This window comes from Corythoichthys intestinalis, chromosome 8, assembly GCF_030265065.1.
Source record: "Corythoichthys intestinalis isolate RoL2023-P3 chromosome 8, ASM3026506v1, whole genome shotgun sequence".
NCBI classification, from domain to species: Eukaryota; Metazoa; Chordata; class Actinopteri; order Syngnathiformes; family Syngnathidae; genus Corythoichthys; species Corythoichthys intestinalis.
In genome coordinates this window covers 54,594,481-54,613,134 of record NC_080402.1, presented here as the reverse complement: position 1 = coordinate 54,613,134, position 18,654 = coordinate 54,594,481, and the positions used below count along the sequence as shown (strand labels likewise).

The 18,654-nt window shown below is 37.7% G+C and overlaps 1 protein-coding gene across 10 annotated transcripts in view; it reads left to right on the top strand.

The window, feature by feature from the left end:
* Positions 1-18,654, top strand: part of tenm3 (teneurin transmembrane protein 3) — a 451,194-nt gene that overhangs the window by 359,685 nt on the left and 72,855 nt on the right. For 7 of the 10 annotated variants that reach the window (XM_057842847.1, XM_057842852.1, XM_057842851.1 and 4 more), the window contains 4 exons: positions 7,608-7,679; positions 7,804-7,981; positions 13,210-13,230; positions 17,619-17,743. In XM_057842847.1, coding sequence (XP_057698830.1) covers positions 7,608-7,679; positions 7,804-7,981; positions 13,210-13,230; positions 17,619-17,743 — 396 coding nt within the window. The remainder of the gene's footprint in view (positions 1-7,607; positions 7,680-7,803; positions 7,982-13,209; positions 13,231-17,618; positions 17,744-18,654) is intronic. The other 3 variants (XM_057842853.1, XM_057842850.1, XM_057842848.1) reach the window with 1 other exon arrangement.

The following is an 18,654-nucleotide window of genomic DNA, read 5'->3' as shown; positions in this document are numbered from 1 at the left end:
TGATTTGGGTCTTTTTTTCACGGACCGGTGTTCTGTCAAATTTTGCACCCTTATAAAATTTCGCTCCCAAAGCTTTTGTGGTGGTGAAAAAAGCCCTCTTTTATATTCAGTTGGACTCTCAATGTTATCCAATGGTGCTAAAAAACTATTTACATCATAAACATACATGTGCAACACGGAAATGGCGTAAATTAATGCTTAACGACACGGCGAAGTTGTTAAGTGAGAGGGCTACGTGCAGTTGTTGTGTGCACCTAACATGGCAAACGTAAGTTAATATTCCTTTCTTTAAAGACAGTTTGTAGTGTGCACTTTGGAATCGCTGCATTCGCGGTCCTTTTTAACATTACGCGCATGCCAACTTTGTCAGAACACCGGCAATGTGCGCCAGAAAAATACAGCAAATATAAAATAGCATTTATTTTTAGCCCCGTCGTGTTAAGTGCAGGGAAAAATACAACTCACCCGCTGAATCAGTGGGAGGCCTGAGTTTGTTTCGTTGAGACGAGATGGTCCCGAGATGGGAGAGTGAGAGAAGCTAGCATCACAAGTTCACGATGTTGGAAATTGTAGCACAGTTTTCAGCGCGCTCGTAGCGGTGTCAAGCTATTCCATAATGACTTTAATCCAGAACTTCGGTAGAGTTGCTGTCTCAAATGTACGTTTAAGGTCGCCGTGATTTGCGATCTCTACAAGCTGATATTCCTGTTGAACAGACATGCTAATATCACTCGGTTTATTCACGTATGGGTCACGAATTCACTCCTTCGCAGTTCGTGAGTCTTTAGTGATTGGGAAGTAGCATAAATTTTGTTTTCTTCGAGGTTGTAGGCAAATCTTCTGGCTCGTCAGGTTCCCTTTTCCCCGTAAAAAGTCTGTCCAAAGACGTTTGTTATTCAGTCATTCTAGTGTGGGGGCTAATTATTTCCGGGAAGAAATGTGATTGGCGACGACCTACGTCATACATTGTTATCGAGTGCAAGCGCGCATAGATATACAAAACGAGATTTAGTGCTAACAGCCCAGTCAATGCATTTCTATGACGACCTCCAATCCTGTGGTTGTATATCTAGAGTAGACAGGGATATTGGTGTGTTAAGCGACACAGGCCAAAGTCAATCGGCCAGAATGCAGTCATTAATAAATTATTTATTATTTCTGCCACGGACCGGTACCGGTCCGCGGCCCGGTCGTTGGGGACCCCTGGTCTAGCCAGTCTACAGAACTAAACGCAATAGAAATGCCTTGGAGGGAGCTCAAATTCAGTGTCGCTCAGCGACAGCCCAGAAACCTGGCTGATGGGAATGACAATATAGTGTCGAAGTGCTTTGAATGCCTTAAAGATGGAAAGGCCTTATAGAAGTCCATTTACCATGGACCATATATATCGGGTGTGACAAAATGTTACAATGTTATTCATATGCTCCTGCCAAGATTCAAGAAATCATTTTTAAAAGGTGCCAATGTTTAATAAAAATAAATGAATAAAAAGGGAAAAAGAACCAAGTTACTACCAAAATCTTCCATCATAATAGTGTCTCTGTTAACTCTATGGCTGCCATTGACGGCCCGAGACGTCCAATCCATTTAGACTAGGAGGAACGCATGAACGTTTGTTTGTTCGAAACCAGAGCATTTGCCGCCAGTTTTTCCGATTTTGGGGGCTTTCTGTTCATTTTAGTGAGTTTACAGGTCACTTCCACTGCCTATTCATTTGGTGAGATTCCTGGGTCACTTTATATTCTGTAACCCAAAACCTTCTCAAATAGTGTGGTGCAGAGCGATGCCGGGAGTGGCGCATGTGATTTCGGGGAACATACTTTTTTGAGGAACTACAATAAAGTGTAATTTTACATCCATTCAGCTGTCCTTTTCGGAGTGTGCGCAGCGTTTTGAATCAAACAGGAGCACACAGCAAAGAGCACTGGAGATATGAAGAGCTAAGACAAGGAAATATTATGAAGCGTATGTAGCGTTCAGCTTTTGGCTTCGACTTGTAATAAAGTGGGAGACGAGGAAAGACCAGTCTTTTTACTGTGTCTAAAAATGTTTGCAGCGGACAGCAGGAAGGCAAATCAATTTAATTAGAACTACCAAGGGTGGATCAGTTGATACAAATCATTTTTTGTTTTTATCCAGAGAAGGTTCATCTGACTTGCATATCCTTTGTGAGCATTGAGGTCCTCATTAGTCATTCCCATTCACACTCCCAAAACCACAGGGTTGAATTGCTCAAATTAGCATCTTGAGTGTTTGCAGGGCAGGGCTGACTGTTTGCGGAGGACTGTCTGACATTACAACATTGAGAAAGAACAGCCGTCTCAATCTCTCTGAATATCTACTGTAGGTGCACTGTTTCTTGTATGTATGGAGCTATAATTGTCATATTTCTGATGATGGATGGCTGATGATGCACAACACGAGTCATTTTTTGCACAGAAAAGCTTTTTATTCAATAAAGAAACATGTGAAAAAGACAACAAAAGAAACTATATACTGTACAAGGGATGGTGTAATGAAAAACTTTTTATGTGGTCACACTTCGCCCTTTTCCTGGGCTAATTTTTCCTTCTCCGCCTTCTTTGCGCACACGTGAGTGAGCCAATTCCTTTGCAAGACCCACCAAGAAGTCCACCCGTCTCTTTTGCCTTCTTGTGCATGCCTGATACAACACATATGCATTCAGTGCTGCCATGTCAATCATATTGGTAGAACACGGCGACTGGCCATCTCCGTGTTCCTCGGTGTTTGACAAAGCCAAGGGAGCCCTGGATTTGCAAATATTCAAGATGCTAATTGCAGCTATCCAGAGTGAAACCCCGTTCATACCTAGGCAGCGACTCCACAGGAGTGTGTAGGGTTGTCTGCTTGATTACTTGTTTTGGTGGTCCATTGTTTGACAGAGCCAAGTCGTCAGTTTGGTATCAGGGTCATTTGACACATTTCCGGTCTTTCTTTATAGCTAAAAACAACCCGGGACATCCAGTGTTGAGAAGTCACTTAAAGACATTAGAACCCAATCACATTGATAAGACGCTTGATTTTCTTTCTTTTTTTTTTTTTAGCTAAAACGTGTCAATTATTGCCAACAGTTGTCCCGCTTTGTCAGTGTTACATCAGTAAACCAGTGAGCACTCTTCATATCATATTAGGTGGCATACCAAGTTGCTCAGTGCAAAATAACCCCACACCATAGTAAAGGAGTTTATATTGTCTGCAGCAAAAATAAAAATTGTCCCTCTGTCCAATGACACTGTCGTTTTTGTTCTATTATTTATTTATTTTTTATATATTTTTTTTTCCGGTCAAATTGTTTGGCATATTGTCCTCATGGGTTAATGTTTGTAATCAATTTGGATTTATTATTATTATTTGATTTTATTAAATTTTATTTTTCAGTATCTAAGGGTTAAAAAAATGTACATTGAGTGCATTAAGTTTGGATGTGATTTTTTTTATTTTTTTTTTTATTTAGGCAAATTGATGCGCTTTTCTTTTTTGTAAAAAACAAAACAATGGTAATACAGTTGTCCTTTATTGTAAGTCTATATTTTTTCTGTAATATTAAGAATGGCACAATGTTATACAGAGGTGTACCTGTCCTAATAAAAATTTTATAGATATATGATACTACCGTATTGGCCCGAATATAAGACGGCCCTGATTACAAGACGACCCCCTCTTTTCAAGACTCAAGTTTGAAAAAAGACTTTTTGAACACCAAATTAATTTTTATACAGAAAATAATCACAGTACATCTGAAACAAATGATTATAACAATATATCTGAGAGAAAAAGCATGTTATTTTGCCTCATTCAAATCTTAATATCTGAACATTTTAATGTGTAAACTAAAGTGCAGTCACATTCGTAAATGAATGGCTTTGAAATGTAAATAAACCAATCTATTGTGATAAAACAACAAAATTGCAATAACTGCATTAACTATAAGGAGTTCGTTTTGGCCTTTGGAGTCAAATTCAGCGTTTGCTTCGATGATATCTGGCGCCATCAAGCGTCGTGAATGGGTATAATGTCTAGAACCCGAATATAAGACGACTCCCGCTTTTTCAGTCTTATTGCAATAGAAAAAACACCTTCTAATATTCGGGCCAATACGGTATTTACAGTGGCGACAGAGAGTTGGGGGGGGGGGGGGTGAAACGTTACATTTTCCTGGGTGTGGGGGCGTAACAGAAAGTAATTGAGTAGCACTCAAGTAGCAATCAACAGCAAATGACCTTAAATACCCCCAGCCATCCTCCCAGTTCAAACGGATTGGACGTCCAATACTGGTAAACACAGAGCAGAAAGATGAAGATAGCTTGTTTTTCCGTTAATAGTTGTTTTGTAGAATATACTAACACTGTGTTTTCAAAGCAGTGAAATACAATTACTACATTAGGATCAAATCAATTATAATACTTGAATTTAAAATGCACATATCTGAAACATTGTGCTTTCAGGGCTGCTCTGAGTTTCATGGTCAACACGTTGTAGCGGCAATCACCACTTCAATTACTCCACAGTAGGGGAAAATTAATATCAACAATATTAACTGTTTAATCAAGCATACAACAATAAGAGGATGAATTTAATTGCACTTTAAAATAATTTAAATCCTTGCGGTTGTCAAACTGATTGTTTTTGCACAGGCTTTAATCAACAGAGCGTAGGAGAGGTACGTATTATGGAAAGTAGTGTGTGTGTTCATTCGTGCGTGTGCCAGCTCAAGAGAGAGCGAGAGAGAGTCCTTTGTTCCCGCTTGGAATAGTTCCACCCGTTCTGTGGTATTTCTCATGTTTCAGACCTTTACCTGCCCTTCTTTCTAGTCTCCTCTTGTCATCTTTTGAGTTTTTCTAATTTTTTGTTCCTTTGTCATCTTTAGTTCTTACATTTGTCTTATCTTTTTTTTGTTGTTGTTGTTATTATTTTTTAACTCCAATGGCGGGATAAATTGTAAATCAAAGTACTCTGAAAATACCTAATTTGACTGTCATTTTGCCTGAATGATTTCAAGTCTAGTCAAGAATGCCCATATGGAAAAGATTGTAGACTGTAGTAAGACTGTAGAAGATACACTGCTGGCCAAAAGTATTGGCACCTCTTCAATTCTGTCAGAGAATGCTCAATTTCTGTCAGAAAACGATTGCAATTACAAATGCTCTGGTGGTAATATCTTCATTTATTTTGCGTGCAATGAAAAAACACAGAAGAGAATGGGGAAAAAAATTAAATCATTATAATTTTACACAAAGAATTCAAAAAATGGGCCGGACAAACGTATTGGCACCCTTTGAAAAATTATGCAATGCATCTCTAATTCGTGTAATTAGCACTTGTTACGTACCTGTGGTACATAACAGGTGGTGGCAATGACTAAATCACACTTGCAGCCAGTTAAAATGGATTAAAGTTGAATCAACCTCTGTCCTGTGTCCTTGTACCACATTGATTGGTACACACAAGAGAAGAAAAGAAAGAAGACCGAAGAACTGTCTGAGGACTTGAGAAGCAAAATTGTGAGGTAGCATGGGCAATCTCAAGTTTATAAGTCCATCTCCAAAGACCTGAATGTTCCTGTGTCTATCGTGCACAGTGTCATCAATAAGTGTAAAGCCCTGGCACTGTGGCTAATCTCCCTAGATGTAAACGGAAAAGAAAAAAATTCCAACAACAGATTGTGCGGATGGTGGACAAAGAACTTCGAGTGACATCCAGACAAGTTAAAGGATAAAACAGTGTCAACCCGTACTATCCATCGGCGTCTGAATGAAAACGGACTCTATGGTAGCATACCCAGGAAGACCCCACTTCTGACCCAGAGACATAAAAATGCCAGGCTGGAATCAGATAAAACTTACCAGAGAAAGCCAAAAACATTTTGGAAGAATGTTCTCTGGTCAGATGAGCTTTTTGGGAAAAGGCATCAACATAGAATTTACATGGGGGAAAAATGAGGCTTTCAAAGAAAAAAACACGGTCCCCACAGTCAAACATGGCGGAGGTTCCCTGATGTTTTGGGGTTGCTTTGCTTCCTCTGGCACTGGACTGCTTGACCATGTGCATGGCATTATAAATTCTGAAGACTACCAATGAATTTTGCAGCATAATATAGGGCTCAGTGTGAGAAAGCTGAGTCTCTCTCAGAGGTTATGGGTCTTCCAGCAGGACAATGACCCAAAACACACTTCAAAACGCACTAGAAAATGGTTTGAGAGTCCAGACCTGAATCCCGTAGAATAACTATGGAGAGATCTGAAAATGGCAGTTTGGAGAAGGCACCGTCCAAATCTCAGAGACCTGGAGCAGAGCAATGTAAGAAACTCACTGATAGATACCGGAAGCGGTTGTTCGCAGTTATTTTGTGTAAAGGTCATGCTACCAAATATTAGGCTGAAAATGCCAATACTTTTTGTCCATTTTTGTGTGTGTGAGAGTTTTGTGTAAAATGATAATGATTTCATTTTTTTCATTCCCTTTTGTGTTTTTTCATTTTTTTTCAAGCAAAATAAATGAATATATAATATGATATAATGATATTTCTAATTGACTTGGCTTCCTGCTGTCCGCTGCAAACATTTTTAGACACAGTAAACAGAGTGGTCCTTCCTCGTCTCCCACTGTATTAAAAGTCAAAGCCGAATACTACCTTTGTCATATTTCCTCATCTTAAAGCTTCATATATCCAGTGCTCTTCACTGTGTGCTGTTGTTTGGTTAAAAAAATACTACGCTCGCTGAAAATGAGAGCACCACTGCCACCTACTGAGTGGATGTGCAATTACAATTCATTCTGGTACAGCAAAAAAGTATGTTCCCCGAGGTCACGTGCACCACCCCCCGCATTGCTCTGTGCCCCCCAGGGGGGCGCCCCACTATTTGAGAAGTACTGATGCACGGTAACCTTTCATCCCTCGTTCATCATGTCCTCAGGAGCTTACGACACCTTGTCACCCAGTTCACTGTGTAAGTGTATCAGGTTTTTAGTTTGGGAATTTGTAGATGAAGGTCAAAAGCACTCATTTAGAAAGACATTTACTCTGCGCTGCCCTCACTTACACAGCTGGAGAGTTCTTTGAGCATGGCTTGACTTCCTCATCGATCTCACCCATATAAACACATGCTTGCATGGACACACTCACACAAACACCTTTTTTTAGTCTGTCATGCAGCGCACGTCATTATAGAGTGAAGCACAGAATGCAACCTTGTCAGCTGTTGATCAGTCAACACCTATTAATGTAAGCCAATATGAAGGAGAAAGAGTGTGTCGAGGGAACTATACAAAGATAGCCCCGTGGGATTAGGAGTAATATTAGATGCTGGTAAGAAAGAACATAAAACAAGGTCACATTTTTTTTTTTTTTTTGGTTTTAAATCATTTTCTATTTACTTGTCCTGAGACCAAATATGAAAACAAAAACTAAGGGAAAAGAAGGCTTGAAAATAGTTTTTATAATGCCAAATCAGTCTGGAGTAGTCCCTTAAATGCCACTTGTCCCTTTAATTTATGCATTCATTTTACAGATTTAATTTGTAGATTAAAAGGACATTGTCAAACTGTATGCATTGTCTTTTAACCACATCTTTTTTACTACTTTATAGGCATCCTGTACAAAGGCAACGGTGAGAATATATTTGTTTCCCAGCAACCTCCTGTCATCAGTAGCATAATGGGTAAGAATTTGCTGATGTTTCCCTTTAGTTTGATGACAAACTGTCTTGATACAGGATTCTTTTGTTTTCTCCATTGACAATTATTTTCTAATCTGTAAAAATATCTTCCAACATTTTCTTTTAGGAAATGGACGGCGCCGTAGCATCTCTTGCCCCAGCTGCAATGGGCAAGCAGAGGGTAATAAGCTGTTGGCACCCCTTGCATTGGCGTGTGGTGCTGATGGCAGCCTGTACGTCGGAGACTTTAACTACATCAGGAGGATCTTCCCATCAGGAAATGTTACCAGTGTGATGGAGCTTAGGTAAAAAAAAAAAAAAAATATATATATATATATATATATATATATATATATATATATATATATATATATATATATATATACATATCTAAAACATTCATATTTTGAAAGTATTCCCAAAATCCCAATTGAAATGATTTTGCCGAAAGTAAGACAGCAAATTATTTTACAAAATAATCAATAGTTCTATAATAATCAATAGTCCCCTAATCAACATTGGGTAATGCATTTTAAGACAATAAATAATGTTTAAGTAACAAGGTAAAGTAATATGCATTACTGTATTATCTAACATTAGTTAATATATTAATTATCGTTAGTTAACGGCATAAACGGTCGGTAACTAAACTAATGGTGAAGTACCATTCATTTATTTATTTATTTTTTATAATGCAATACATAACATTCATTCACATTTCATTCACTGCTAGTTATGGTATTTTATAACCTTTATTTGACAGTGGCGCCATAAGACTGTCGTTAGAAAAATATAATTATGACATGACACTGTCATGAGCATTAATGAATGCTTATAGAGATGTCATTTAGTGATATCCGGCAAATTATCTCACTTTTGAATGGATGTAAAAGATCCGAGCTGGACAAAAATGGAGTTAGTGACATAATTTACCGGATGACACTTAATGACATCTGTCATAAGCATTGAGTAACGCCTATGATAGTGTCATGTCATAATTATGACGGTCTTATGACAGTCTTATGACGCCGCTGTCAAATAAAGTGTTACCAAATACCATAACTAGCAATTAATTAAACAAGTGGAACAGTAACTAAATAAATAGGTTGCACAGAACATGAATTTTGATTGTTATTTACATCTGTAGCGCTACAATGCATGCTCAGAGGCATGTGTTACCTATTAACCAAAATAAATCAACAAATAAGCCGCACTGCACTAAAAGCCACAAGATTCAAAATGAAGGAAAAAAGTAGCGGTGTATATACTCTGAAAATTACAGTACATCAGTGCATTGATACACAGGTCTTAATGCATACTGGTCCAAGTTAATGAATATATACTGCCAAATTGGGAAACATTGCTCTGTGAGTCATTGGATGCTGCAAACCTAACTTTAAGTACAGTGTTATTTAATGTTAGTTCCCTAATATTAATCTTAAAATATGCATGCAGGCGCCTCAAGTATTATTTCACCATAATTTACTACTGATGAATACTGTTTGGACCCTTGTTGTAAGTAAGTATAGCACATGTGCCCCTTGACTAAGAAATTACAAATGCTTAAGTGCCTCCACTTAACTATAATTAACCATTACTGAATGCTTTTTGGAACCTAATTGTAAAATGAACCACATGTAACCCTTGGGAAGCAAATAAACTGAATCATCATTGTTCAAATGAATGAAGTTGAAGCAATCCCAACCAGAGACTTGTGCATATTTTATTGAAAACAAAACATCATTCGAGGTAACATTTTCAACAGTTCTATGCAAAAAAATGCACTTTGGTAAATAACCATTAGTTTAGTGGTTCTTAACCTGGGTTCGATCGAACCCCAAGGGTTGGGTGAGTATTCGATCGAACCCCAAGGGTTGGGTAAGTCCAAAGGGTTCGGCAAAGGTAAATAACTGCAGAGCCCTATTTTCATACTCTGATTAAATCTAGGCAAAGTTGCTTTTTATAACAGGTTTTGGATTGGCTTGCTCCCAATTTACAGGCTTAATCCATTTATTTTAACTGCTAGTCTTCGATGTAATGGGAGGAGGAACTGATTTGCTCAGTGGAAGGTTGACTCGCACTTAGTTGAGGGAATACAGCAGACCAATGGCCAGCATGGTCTCAAATTTTCACCTGTTTATAAAACATGTTGTCAAAATGAGAAGAATTGTGATCAGCAATTTGCTAAATTATTAGCTTGTTACCTCAGATATATTGGGTTTGTTTTTTGAAAAAAAAAAATCCTTTATTATCTAATTCCGAAGGGTTCGGTGAATCTACATGTGAAACTTTTGGGGTTCGGTACCTTTAGCAAGGTTAAGAACCACTGCATTAGGTATTGTCTGGTTATGCATTAACTAATGTTAATTAATATATTATTTAATGTTAGATAATGGCTTATATGAATTGTTATAATGTTACTTAAATATTATTCATTGTGTAACAATGCATTAACTAATGTTAATTAAGGGACCCTTATTGTAAAGTGTTACCCAAATACATGTTATAATCAGATTATTGCACAATAAACATGAAATGACAGTGTAAAAGACAAAGAGTAAAGAATAAAAGTTAATACTCTTATGTAAAGCCATTGGAACATGAGCAGCGAATGAAGAGGACGCTGGGATACACACATACAGTAGCGGTCCCTCTTAGCCAATTGGATGCTAGGTAATAGCCAGTGTCAGAGCAGCTATAATTATGTTACATTCAGTAAACTCTGGGAGCTGCAACAAGCAGCCCATACTGTATTTTAGCCTTTTGGATCCTGAAATTTCTTTAGTAACAAGAGGCAATATTTTCCAGTTGAGGCTTGTCATAACCTGAAAATTCTGTATGTAAAGACGTTCATAAGTAGAGGTTCCACCTCAAATCTAATCCAGGAGTATAATATAATGAATATAAAATGTTTGCACACTCCTGTTTAAGTCATTGTCAGTCCTGTGGTTGCATCCCTCCAACATTCCTGGGCCCTGCAACTGTTGCATTTTTTGTCACTAATATCAAGATAAACATAAAAAAAAGTGTTGAATACTTGCATATGGTCACATCAAATTGTGTTGAAGACGCGCAGGCACAATCAGCCGGTGGTGATGCCAAGTAGGCTGACTGCTCTCAAAGTTGGCTCAACATTTGGTGTTTTCACAGCAATGTGGGAGAATTTATTGTCGTCTCGTAAACGTGTTTTCATACCAGATGACACGGTTAAATAAAAGATCTGATTGGTTCAGCTGGCATTTGGAGTGTGGCATGCCCTGAAAAATAATCTTGTAACATGACACCATCACATATAGTGATATAATGTTATACAGTGTTATAAAAAATATCTAAACCTTTTCGAATTTCTCACATTTCTGCATAAAATCACCATCAAAATTTGGTCTGATATTTGTCAAAATCACACAGATGAAAAGACAGTGGCTGCTTTAACTAAAACTACCCAAACATTAATGTTCATATTTTAATGAGGATAGCATACAAACAATGACAGAAGGGGTAAAAATATATATATATATATATGTGAACCCTCTGCCGAAGGAGACTTAAAGAGGAATTGGAACCATTTTTTACCAAACATTTTAATTCAGGTGTGTGCCTAATCACTGATGAGTGGTTTATAGCTGCTCTGCCCACTATAAAACACACACCTGGTAAGAAATGTCTTGAGGGGAAGCATTGTCTGATGTGCATCATGGCTTGGTCAAAAGAGCTGTCTGAAGACCTGCGATCAAGGAATGTTGATTTGTATAAAGCTGGGAAAGGATACAAAACCATCTCTAAAAGTCTGGATGTTCATCAATCGACAGTCAGAGACGCTATCTACAAATGGAGAGTTTGGCACTGTTGCTTCTCTCCCAAGGAGTGGCCGTCCATCAAAGATGAAACCAAGAGTTCAGTGCAGAATACTCAGAGAGGTTAAAAACAACCCTAGAGTGTCTGCTAAAGACTTAAAGAAATCACTGGCATAGTCCAATATCTCTGTGCACACATCAACCATTTATAAAACTATGGCCAAGAATGGGGATCATGGAAGGACTTCACAGAGGAAACCACTGCTGTTTAAAAAAAAACATTGGTGCTCGTTTGATGTTCGCAAAAAGGCACATGACAACTCCACAGAAGTTTTGGCAAAATATTTTGTGAACTGATGAAACCAAACTTGAATTGTTTGGGAGTAACACACAACGTCATGTGTGGAGTAAAAATGGAGCAGCTCACCAACATCAACACCACATCCCCACCGTGAAGCATGGTGGAGGGAGCATCATGATTTGGGGCTGTTTTGCTACCTCAGGGCCAGGACAACTTGCAATCATTAATGGAAGAATGAATTCAAAAGTTTATCAGGATGTTTTGCAGGTCAAGCTGAGGCCGTCTGTCAGACAGTTGAAGCTAAAATGAGGACGGATGCTGCAACAAGACAATGATCCAAAACACAGAAGTAAATCAACTTCAGAATGGTTTCAGAAGAACAAAATACGCATTGTGGAGTGGCCAAGTCAAAGTCCAGACTTGAACCCTATTCAGATGCTGTGGCATGACCTAAAGACAGCGATTCATACAAGACATCCCAGGAATCTGATTGAACTACAGCAGTTTTGTAGAGAAGAATGGGCCAAGATATAGTCCTGATTGATTTGCTAGATTGATATGCAGCTACAGAAAGCGTCTGGTTGAAGTTATTGCTGCCAAAGATGGCCACAAAATATTAAATGTGATGGTTCACTTACTTATTTTCCCCCTTCTGTCATTGTTTACATACTATCCTCATTAAAATATGAAAACCTAAAAATGTTTGGGTGGTTTTAGTTAAAGCAGTTTTTTTCATCTGTGTGGTTTTGACAAAGATCAGATCACATTTGATGGTGATTTTATGCAAAAATGTGAGAAATACCAAAATGTTCAGATACTTTTTAATGCCACTGTAGTTTGCCCAAACTCACTACCAACTACTCATTTAGCAAAGCAATGCATTTACAGTAATTCAACCTCCACTGTGGCATACCTGTTTCCAACACTTAATTTTCCGTTTAATTTCACAACCATTAATAGTTGCAAAAAATTTAAATGATTTATTATGGTCTATCATCAGAAAAAAAAAATGATGTGTAGACTTTTTAAATTAACTGTGCATGAGTTAATGTGTTTTTATGTTGAAATTGTCAAATCGGCTGCGACTAGCTGGCAACCGATTCAGGGTGTACCCTCCTTCGGCCTATAGTTTGTAGTAGTTATAGTTTGTAGTTTGTTAGTATGGATTTGCTCCAGCACCCCCGTGACCCTAGTGTGGATAAATGGCTTGGAAAATGAATGAATGAATGAATCTATTGTTTACTCTGTAGAATGGCGCACTCTTCTGTTGTTTCTGCTTTAAACTGGTACTTGCAGTGTTTGTACATCAATGGAGTGATAGACATTCCTGAAAAGTAAATAGGAAAATAAATAATTGAGTTTGTGAAACCAAGTGATGACCAACTGTCGATTAACTCCTGTTTCCTCTCTTTTCTTTCTTTGCTTGCGCTTTATTAAGAAACAAAGATTTCAGGCATAGGTAAGAGTGATTAATCACTTTTTTTCCTCTAACAAAGTGACTCCTTTAATCCCCCCTCCGGTCTTTCTGTGCATGCATTCATTCCTCATCTTGCGATTCCTTGTTTTATAGCTCCCATCATTTAATTACTCACTGGTTTAACACACATAATCCGTTTGAATAATCTTACTGTCAAGAAAGTATTTTGGTGATTCCTTTTTTTTTTTTTTTTTTTAATTCGCTCTAAATAGCAAAACATGGTGCTACATTCAATGCATCACACATAACGTGGTTCAACTAAAAGCTCACCTAGCCAGCCGCTGGTTTCATGTGCACATGATCTTTGATGAGCACATTTTCTCGAACCAGTTGTCTCCATGGTTCGATGACTCATGATGTCTTTACTGAAAACTTAAAACATAATCATAATCCTAATCTTTACATCACATCATCTAAAACATGCAATGATAACACTACAGCTTTATGGGCAGTGAGTGTTCCTTTGTCTTCCTCAGTCTTATTTTTTGTCAATTTCTAGTCTTGACAAGTGTTGCAGATAAAGAGCCTATTTTTGTGTTGTCAGCTCAGATGAATGGCACAGTCATCACTTTAGCGGTAGCCTGAAGCAAGGAGAGCTAAGGAGAGACACAGAATGAAGAAGCAGCGGGGGCTGGCTATAGATAGTGCTGGGTGTAGATAATGGTCTTTATTTTCTGTTGTATATCACAAAATTCATAAAACAGCTTCATTCAAACCAATTAATTTAGACAAAACAACAGTATTTATATGTTGTTGGCCTGTCTCTATAAAAAATTTTAAAAAATGTTAAAAAACTGCTAGGCTGCTACACACGCATCTCGCAGAAGAAAACTACTAGCATCAGATTTACATACCCAAGTGTTAACAACAAGCCAAAAAGCTTGTGTAGTGTCATCTACTTCCACCGATATTTGTTATGTATTTCCACGGAGTTCTCCCAGCGTGTATATCTGAGTCCGACGAGACCGTCAACTCGCGTCGATGGGCTCATGGAAACCACCCTGCCTGGACTCCAGTTGTCTGTTCAATCATGTGATCAGCATGGATAGTTAGCTCTGACTGGTTCAAATGCACGTTTTGTGGGACAACAAAAAGAACAAGCAACAATTGTTGAATTAATGCGATAAAAAAGGGCATTGCAACGAAAAATTGATGTTTTAGAGAAAGGAAAGAGTTGGAGGTTTTTGGGTTCGTTTACTCGGCAGTGATTCCTTAGACAAGCAGAAAAACACGCAGTAATAGGTGGAATGTACGTAGCGGTAATATGTAAACACGATGAGCTGACGGACAACATGGCGGCACCAGTCAGGGCGGCGGAGTTGTGACGTCACGTGATTGGGGTCTATTGAGTTGAGGGTGCCAACAATTTTGTCCAGCCCATTTTTTGCATTCTGTGTAGAATTCTTTTAAGATTTTTTTGTGTTTTTCCAATCAACATCCAAGAAATAAACACATTCATACTGAAAACATTTGTAATTGGATTAATTTCTGTGAGAAATGCTGTATTTTCTGGAAAAAATCCAGGGGTGCCAATATACATGTGTATATATATATATATATATATATATATATATATATATATTGCACCTCATTGAAAAAATACCACTTCAAATGAAAATCAGTTTCTCATGTGTGCCTAGTGACAGTAAGTGTAATGCAGAGGCCTAATGCATGTGTAAAACCTGTTGTGTTATATTTTGTGCTATACGTATAACTGCCAAAAGTAGTTTTCTTTGAATTTTTGTGGTTTCAGGAGGTTTGACCCCCCCCCCCCCCCCAACACACACACCCCGTTAAAAAAATATATAAATATCTGGCTCCGTAGCGATCTTTGTTAGTGAGTTCCAGCTAGAAATTCTAGCCACTTTCACCTTTGTTGATGTGTAAAATCTTTTAAAGTACCGTATTGGCCCGAATATAAGACAGTTTTTTGCATTGAAATAAGACTGAAAAAGTGGGGGCGTCTTTAGAGCTGAAACGAATACCCGAGTTTAAAAACTGATCCGAGTAATTTTATTCACCTCGAGGAATCGTTTCATTTTGCCAGCTCTAAGCATCACGCTTTGCCCGGACTACTTTTAATGCGGGACAACGCGATGACGTCACGTGCGTAGAGGAAGAAGCAATAAAGAAAAAAAAACTTACTGCAGCCGACAGCCGCTAGAAACTACGGCGACGTTGCTAAAAACTACACCCGCATGATGGTAATGTGGTAGCAGGTTAGTTTTTAATGCGTCTCATGGATATCGCATGCATTTAGGACTAGTTGCGAAATGACACACTCGGCCGCGTCTGGGCAGCATAAGTAAAAAGCCGCCATCTTTAAGCATTAGACTTCTCGTCGCTAATAAATAAACGTTACTGTCACTCGCTCACGTAACGTTAGCCCTTCGGAGGGCTAGGTTTCTATTGATTATGACCACTGTTGGTGCGTGGCTAATGTGTCTTACATACAGGCTTTATTTAATCTGTAAAATCACAGCGCTGTAGAGTGATGAGGGTGTAAGATTAAAACATAATAAAGCTAACTGTCAGTTTTAGCTCAGTAGTCATTGCTGAATAAAACACCAAGTAGCACTGGTCCCTAATGTGTTCCAATACAGCAGGTATCACACATTTATTTTGAACACTGCAAAAACTCAAAATCCTATCAGTACTTACAGTTTAGACTAACTTAAAACTTAACTAGAACTTAAAAATAGCTTGACACAAATGGAAATTGAATTGAAACACGTGGAAAAAACAGGTAGCTTTCAAGTGACGTGTGTTATCAAACGTAATTACATTTTTCGGTAAGAAATATGTTTTTTTTTTTTTTATATAAGATCTAGAAGTTTTTTGAGTGAAAGCAGCAAATTTTTTTTTCTAGTCACATCTGAGATGCAATTGTTGGCTGTTTTCACCAATGTACATCGAAAATAAAGACATTGATTGACAGAAAATGGTTCAATATTGGATTAAATGTATTTTTTTCTCATGTATATTTATAATTGCTTTTGAACCTAAAAAAATGTTTTATCCGATTACTCAATTAATCGATAGAATTTTCAGTCGATTACTAAAATATTCAATAGCTGCGGATCTAGTCGTCTTATATTCGCGGTCCATACATTATACCCATTAATGACGCTAGATTACGCCAGATATCATTGAAACGATGTTCTGTCATGACATATCTCAGCTACTCTCAAGTTGAGCCAGTTTGCATTATTTTATTGCAATGTTTTTCCTTATTCAGATTTGTTTCAAGACTAGTTACAATTAGACTTCACTTTGATGGTTAATGCAGTTATTGCAATTTTGTTGTTTTATCACAATAGATTGGTTTATTTACATTTCAAAAACCAGAAGCCATTCATTTACGAATGTGATTGCACTTTAGTTTACATATTTAAATGTTCAAATATTAAGATTTGAATGAGGCAAAATAACATGTTTTTTCTCTCAAATATATTGTTATAATCATTTGTTTCAGATTTACTGTAATTATTTTCTGTATTAAAATGAATTTGGTGTTCAAAAAGTCTTTTTTTAAAACTTGAGTCTTGAAAAACAGGGAGTCGTCTTATAATCAGGGCCGTCTTTTATTCGGGCCAATACGGTATTTTAATAAATTGGAAATCCATCAAGGTGATTACTATCAAGGTAATCCTAATAATGGTTTTGAATTCATGCTACTTTGTTCAATAATTTGTAAATGTTCATTTATTTATCATTTAGGTATATAGTGAAACATTTGTTTTGGATGCCTTGAGGGGTATGATTCATTATTATACAGTATAAAACTGCTGGTTTATTTGTATTGCACAGTGGTCGATTGTGTGGCACTCTGCGCATTTCAATTGAGTAGCTTATCACTTAAATGTTGCTGCTGAGGAGTTCCTCTTAATATTTTAAGCAATACTTTGGATCGGGTGTGCAACGGAGACGTAAAGGTCTTGGTGGAATTGTGTCAGATTCAGTGAGTGTATTGTTCATTGCCCTTTCTAGTTTGTATGAAAGCATAGCTAGTTTACAGCTATTGTGCTGTGTTCAAGAAACAATGCGGTTTGGACAGACTAGTTGTGAAAAACAGCCTGTTGACAAAACTGAGCTACTAACTCCTGAAGTAAAACCACCAATTTGAGAATAGCATGTTAAGGATATCAAACATACTGGAAGTTTTGAACATGTCGCAGGGATTACACTTAGTGGGCAAGTATTTAGTTTTGATGTTAAGTTCATATCTCATCATTCTTTGTCCAGATATACTTCCTCTCCCTTAAAATTCCAATTAAGGATGTAAGGGAATGACTCCACTGAAGCGATTGAAAAGCATTCCGAAACCAAATCTTTCTCTTTATGTTAAATCTCTCTTCCCTCCATTTCAGCAACAACCCTGCCCATCGGTACTATATGGCTACTGATCCAGTGACAGGACAGCTTTATGTGTCAGACACCAACTCACGCCGTATCTACCGACCAAAGAACCTCAGTGGTGCCCGTGACCTCATCAGTAAGTCCGTATTGCATTTGCTTCCTGGCGAGTGCTGTTTTGCTCAGGTCCTTTGTAAATGCTATTACAGGGGTCCCACGGGTTCCTTATAAAGTCGTAAAAGTTCTTAAATTTAAAATCCGGATAATCAAGGTCTTAAATTTAATGGAGGTAGGTTTTACGTTGGACTGGACTGGATGTTTAGCAGCATCAATGGTACTGAAACCAGACCATTTACAGAGCATGTCTTTTGTATGCATTTACAGGTCACATCCTGTTTATTTTAGGGCATTTACAGGTGAGTTCTCCTATTCATCTGGGGACATTTCGAGTTACTTCCGGTTCAGTAACCAAAAATCAACAGGAAGTGACCTGTAACTACCCCAAAATCAACAGAAAGTGACCCGTAAATGCCTCATCAGGAAAAGGAGTTGACCGAAAATCAACGGAAAATGACGTCAAATGCTCCAAAATGACCTGGCATTGACTGCCACTGACAGCAATAGACGTCCAGTCCGTTTGAAGTGGCTTCAAACGGATTGGACGTCTACTAGTGATAAACTCACAGCAGAAGGATGGGAAAAAAAACTTGTGATTTCCTGACCCATGTATCGATAATTACGAATGCGATAATTACGAATGAGATGAGAAAAACACCAGTTACAGTGAAATAAGTTTCTTTTTTTTTCTTCATCAGAAATTGTTGCGACATTGTAGGTCTTAAATTATATTTTCTAGTCTCAAACATGTCTTGAAAAGCATTAGATTTGACTTTTAAAACAAGAATTCTGTATCAGTAATCTTTAGGATTTGCTTATAAGAAATTCACACATTTCATTAATATATTTATTCCAAAATGTAAAATTTCAGTTCCCACTCACTGAAGGGCTGAACGTGATTGTGAAACTATGAATGGCTGTCCATGCCATGCG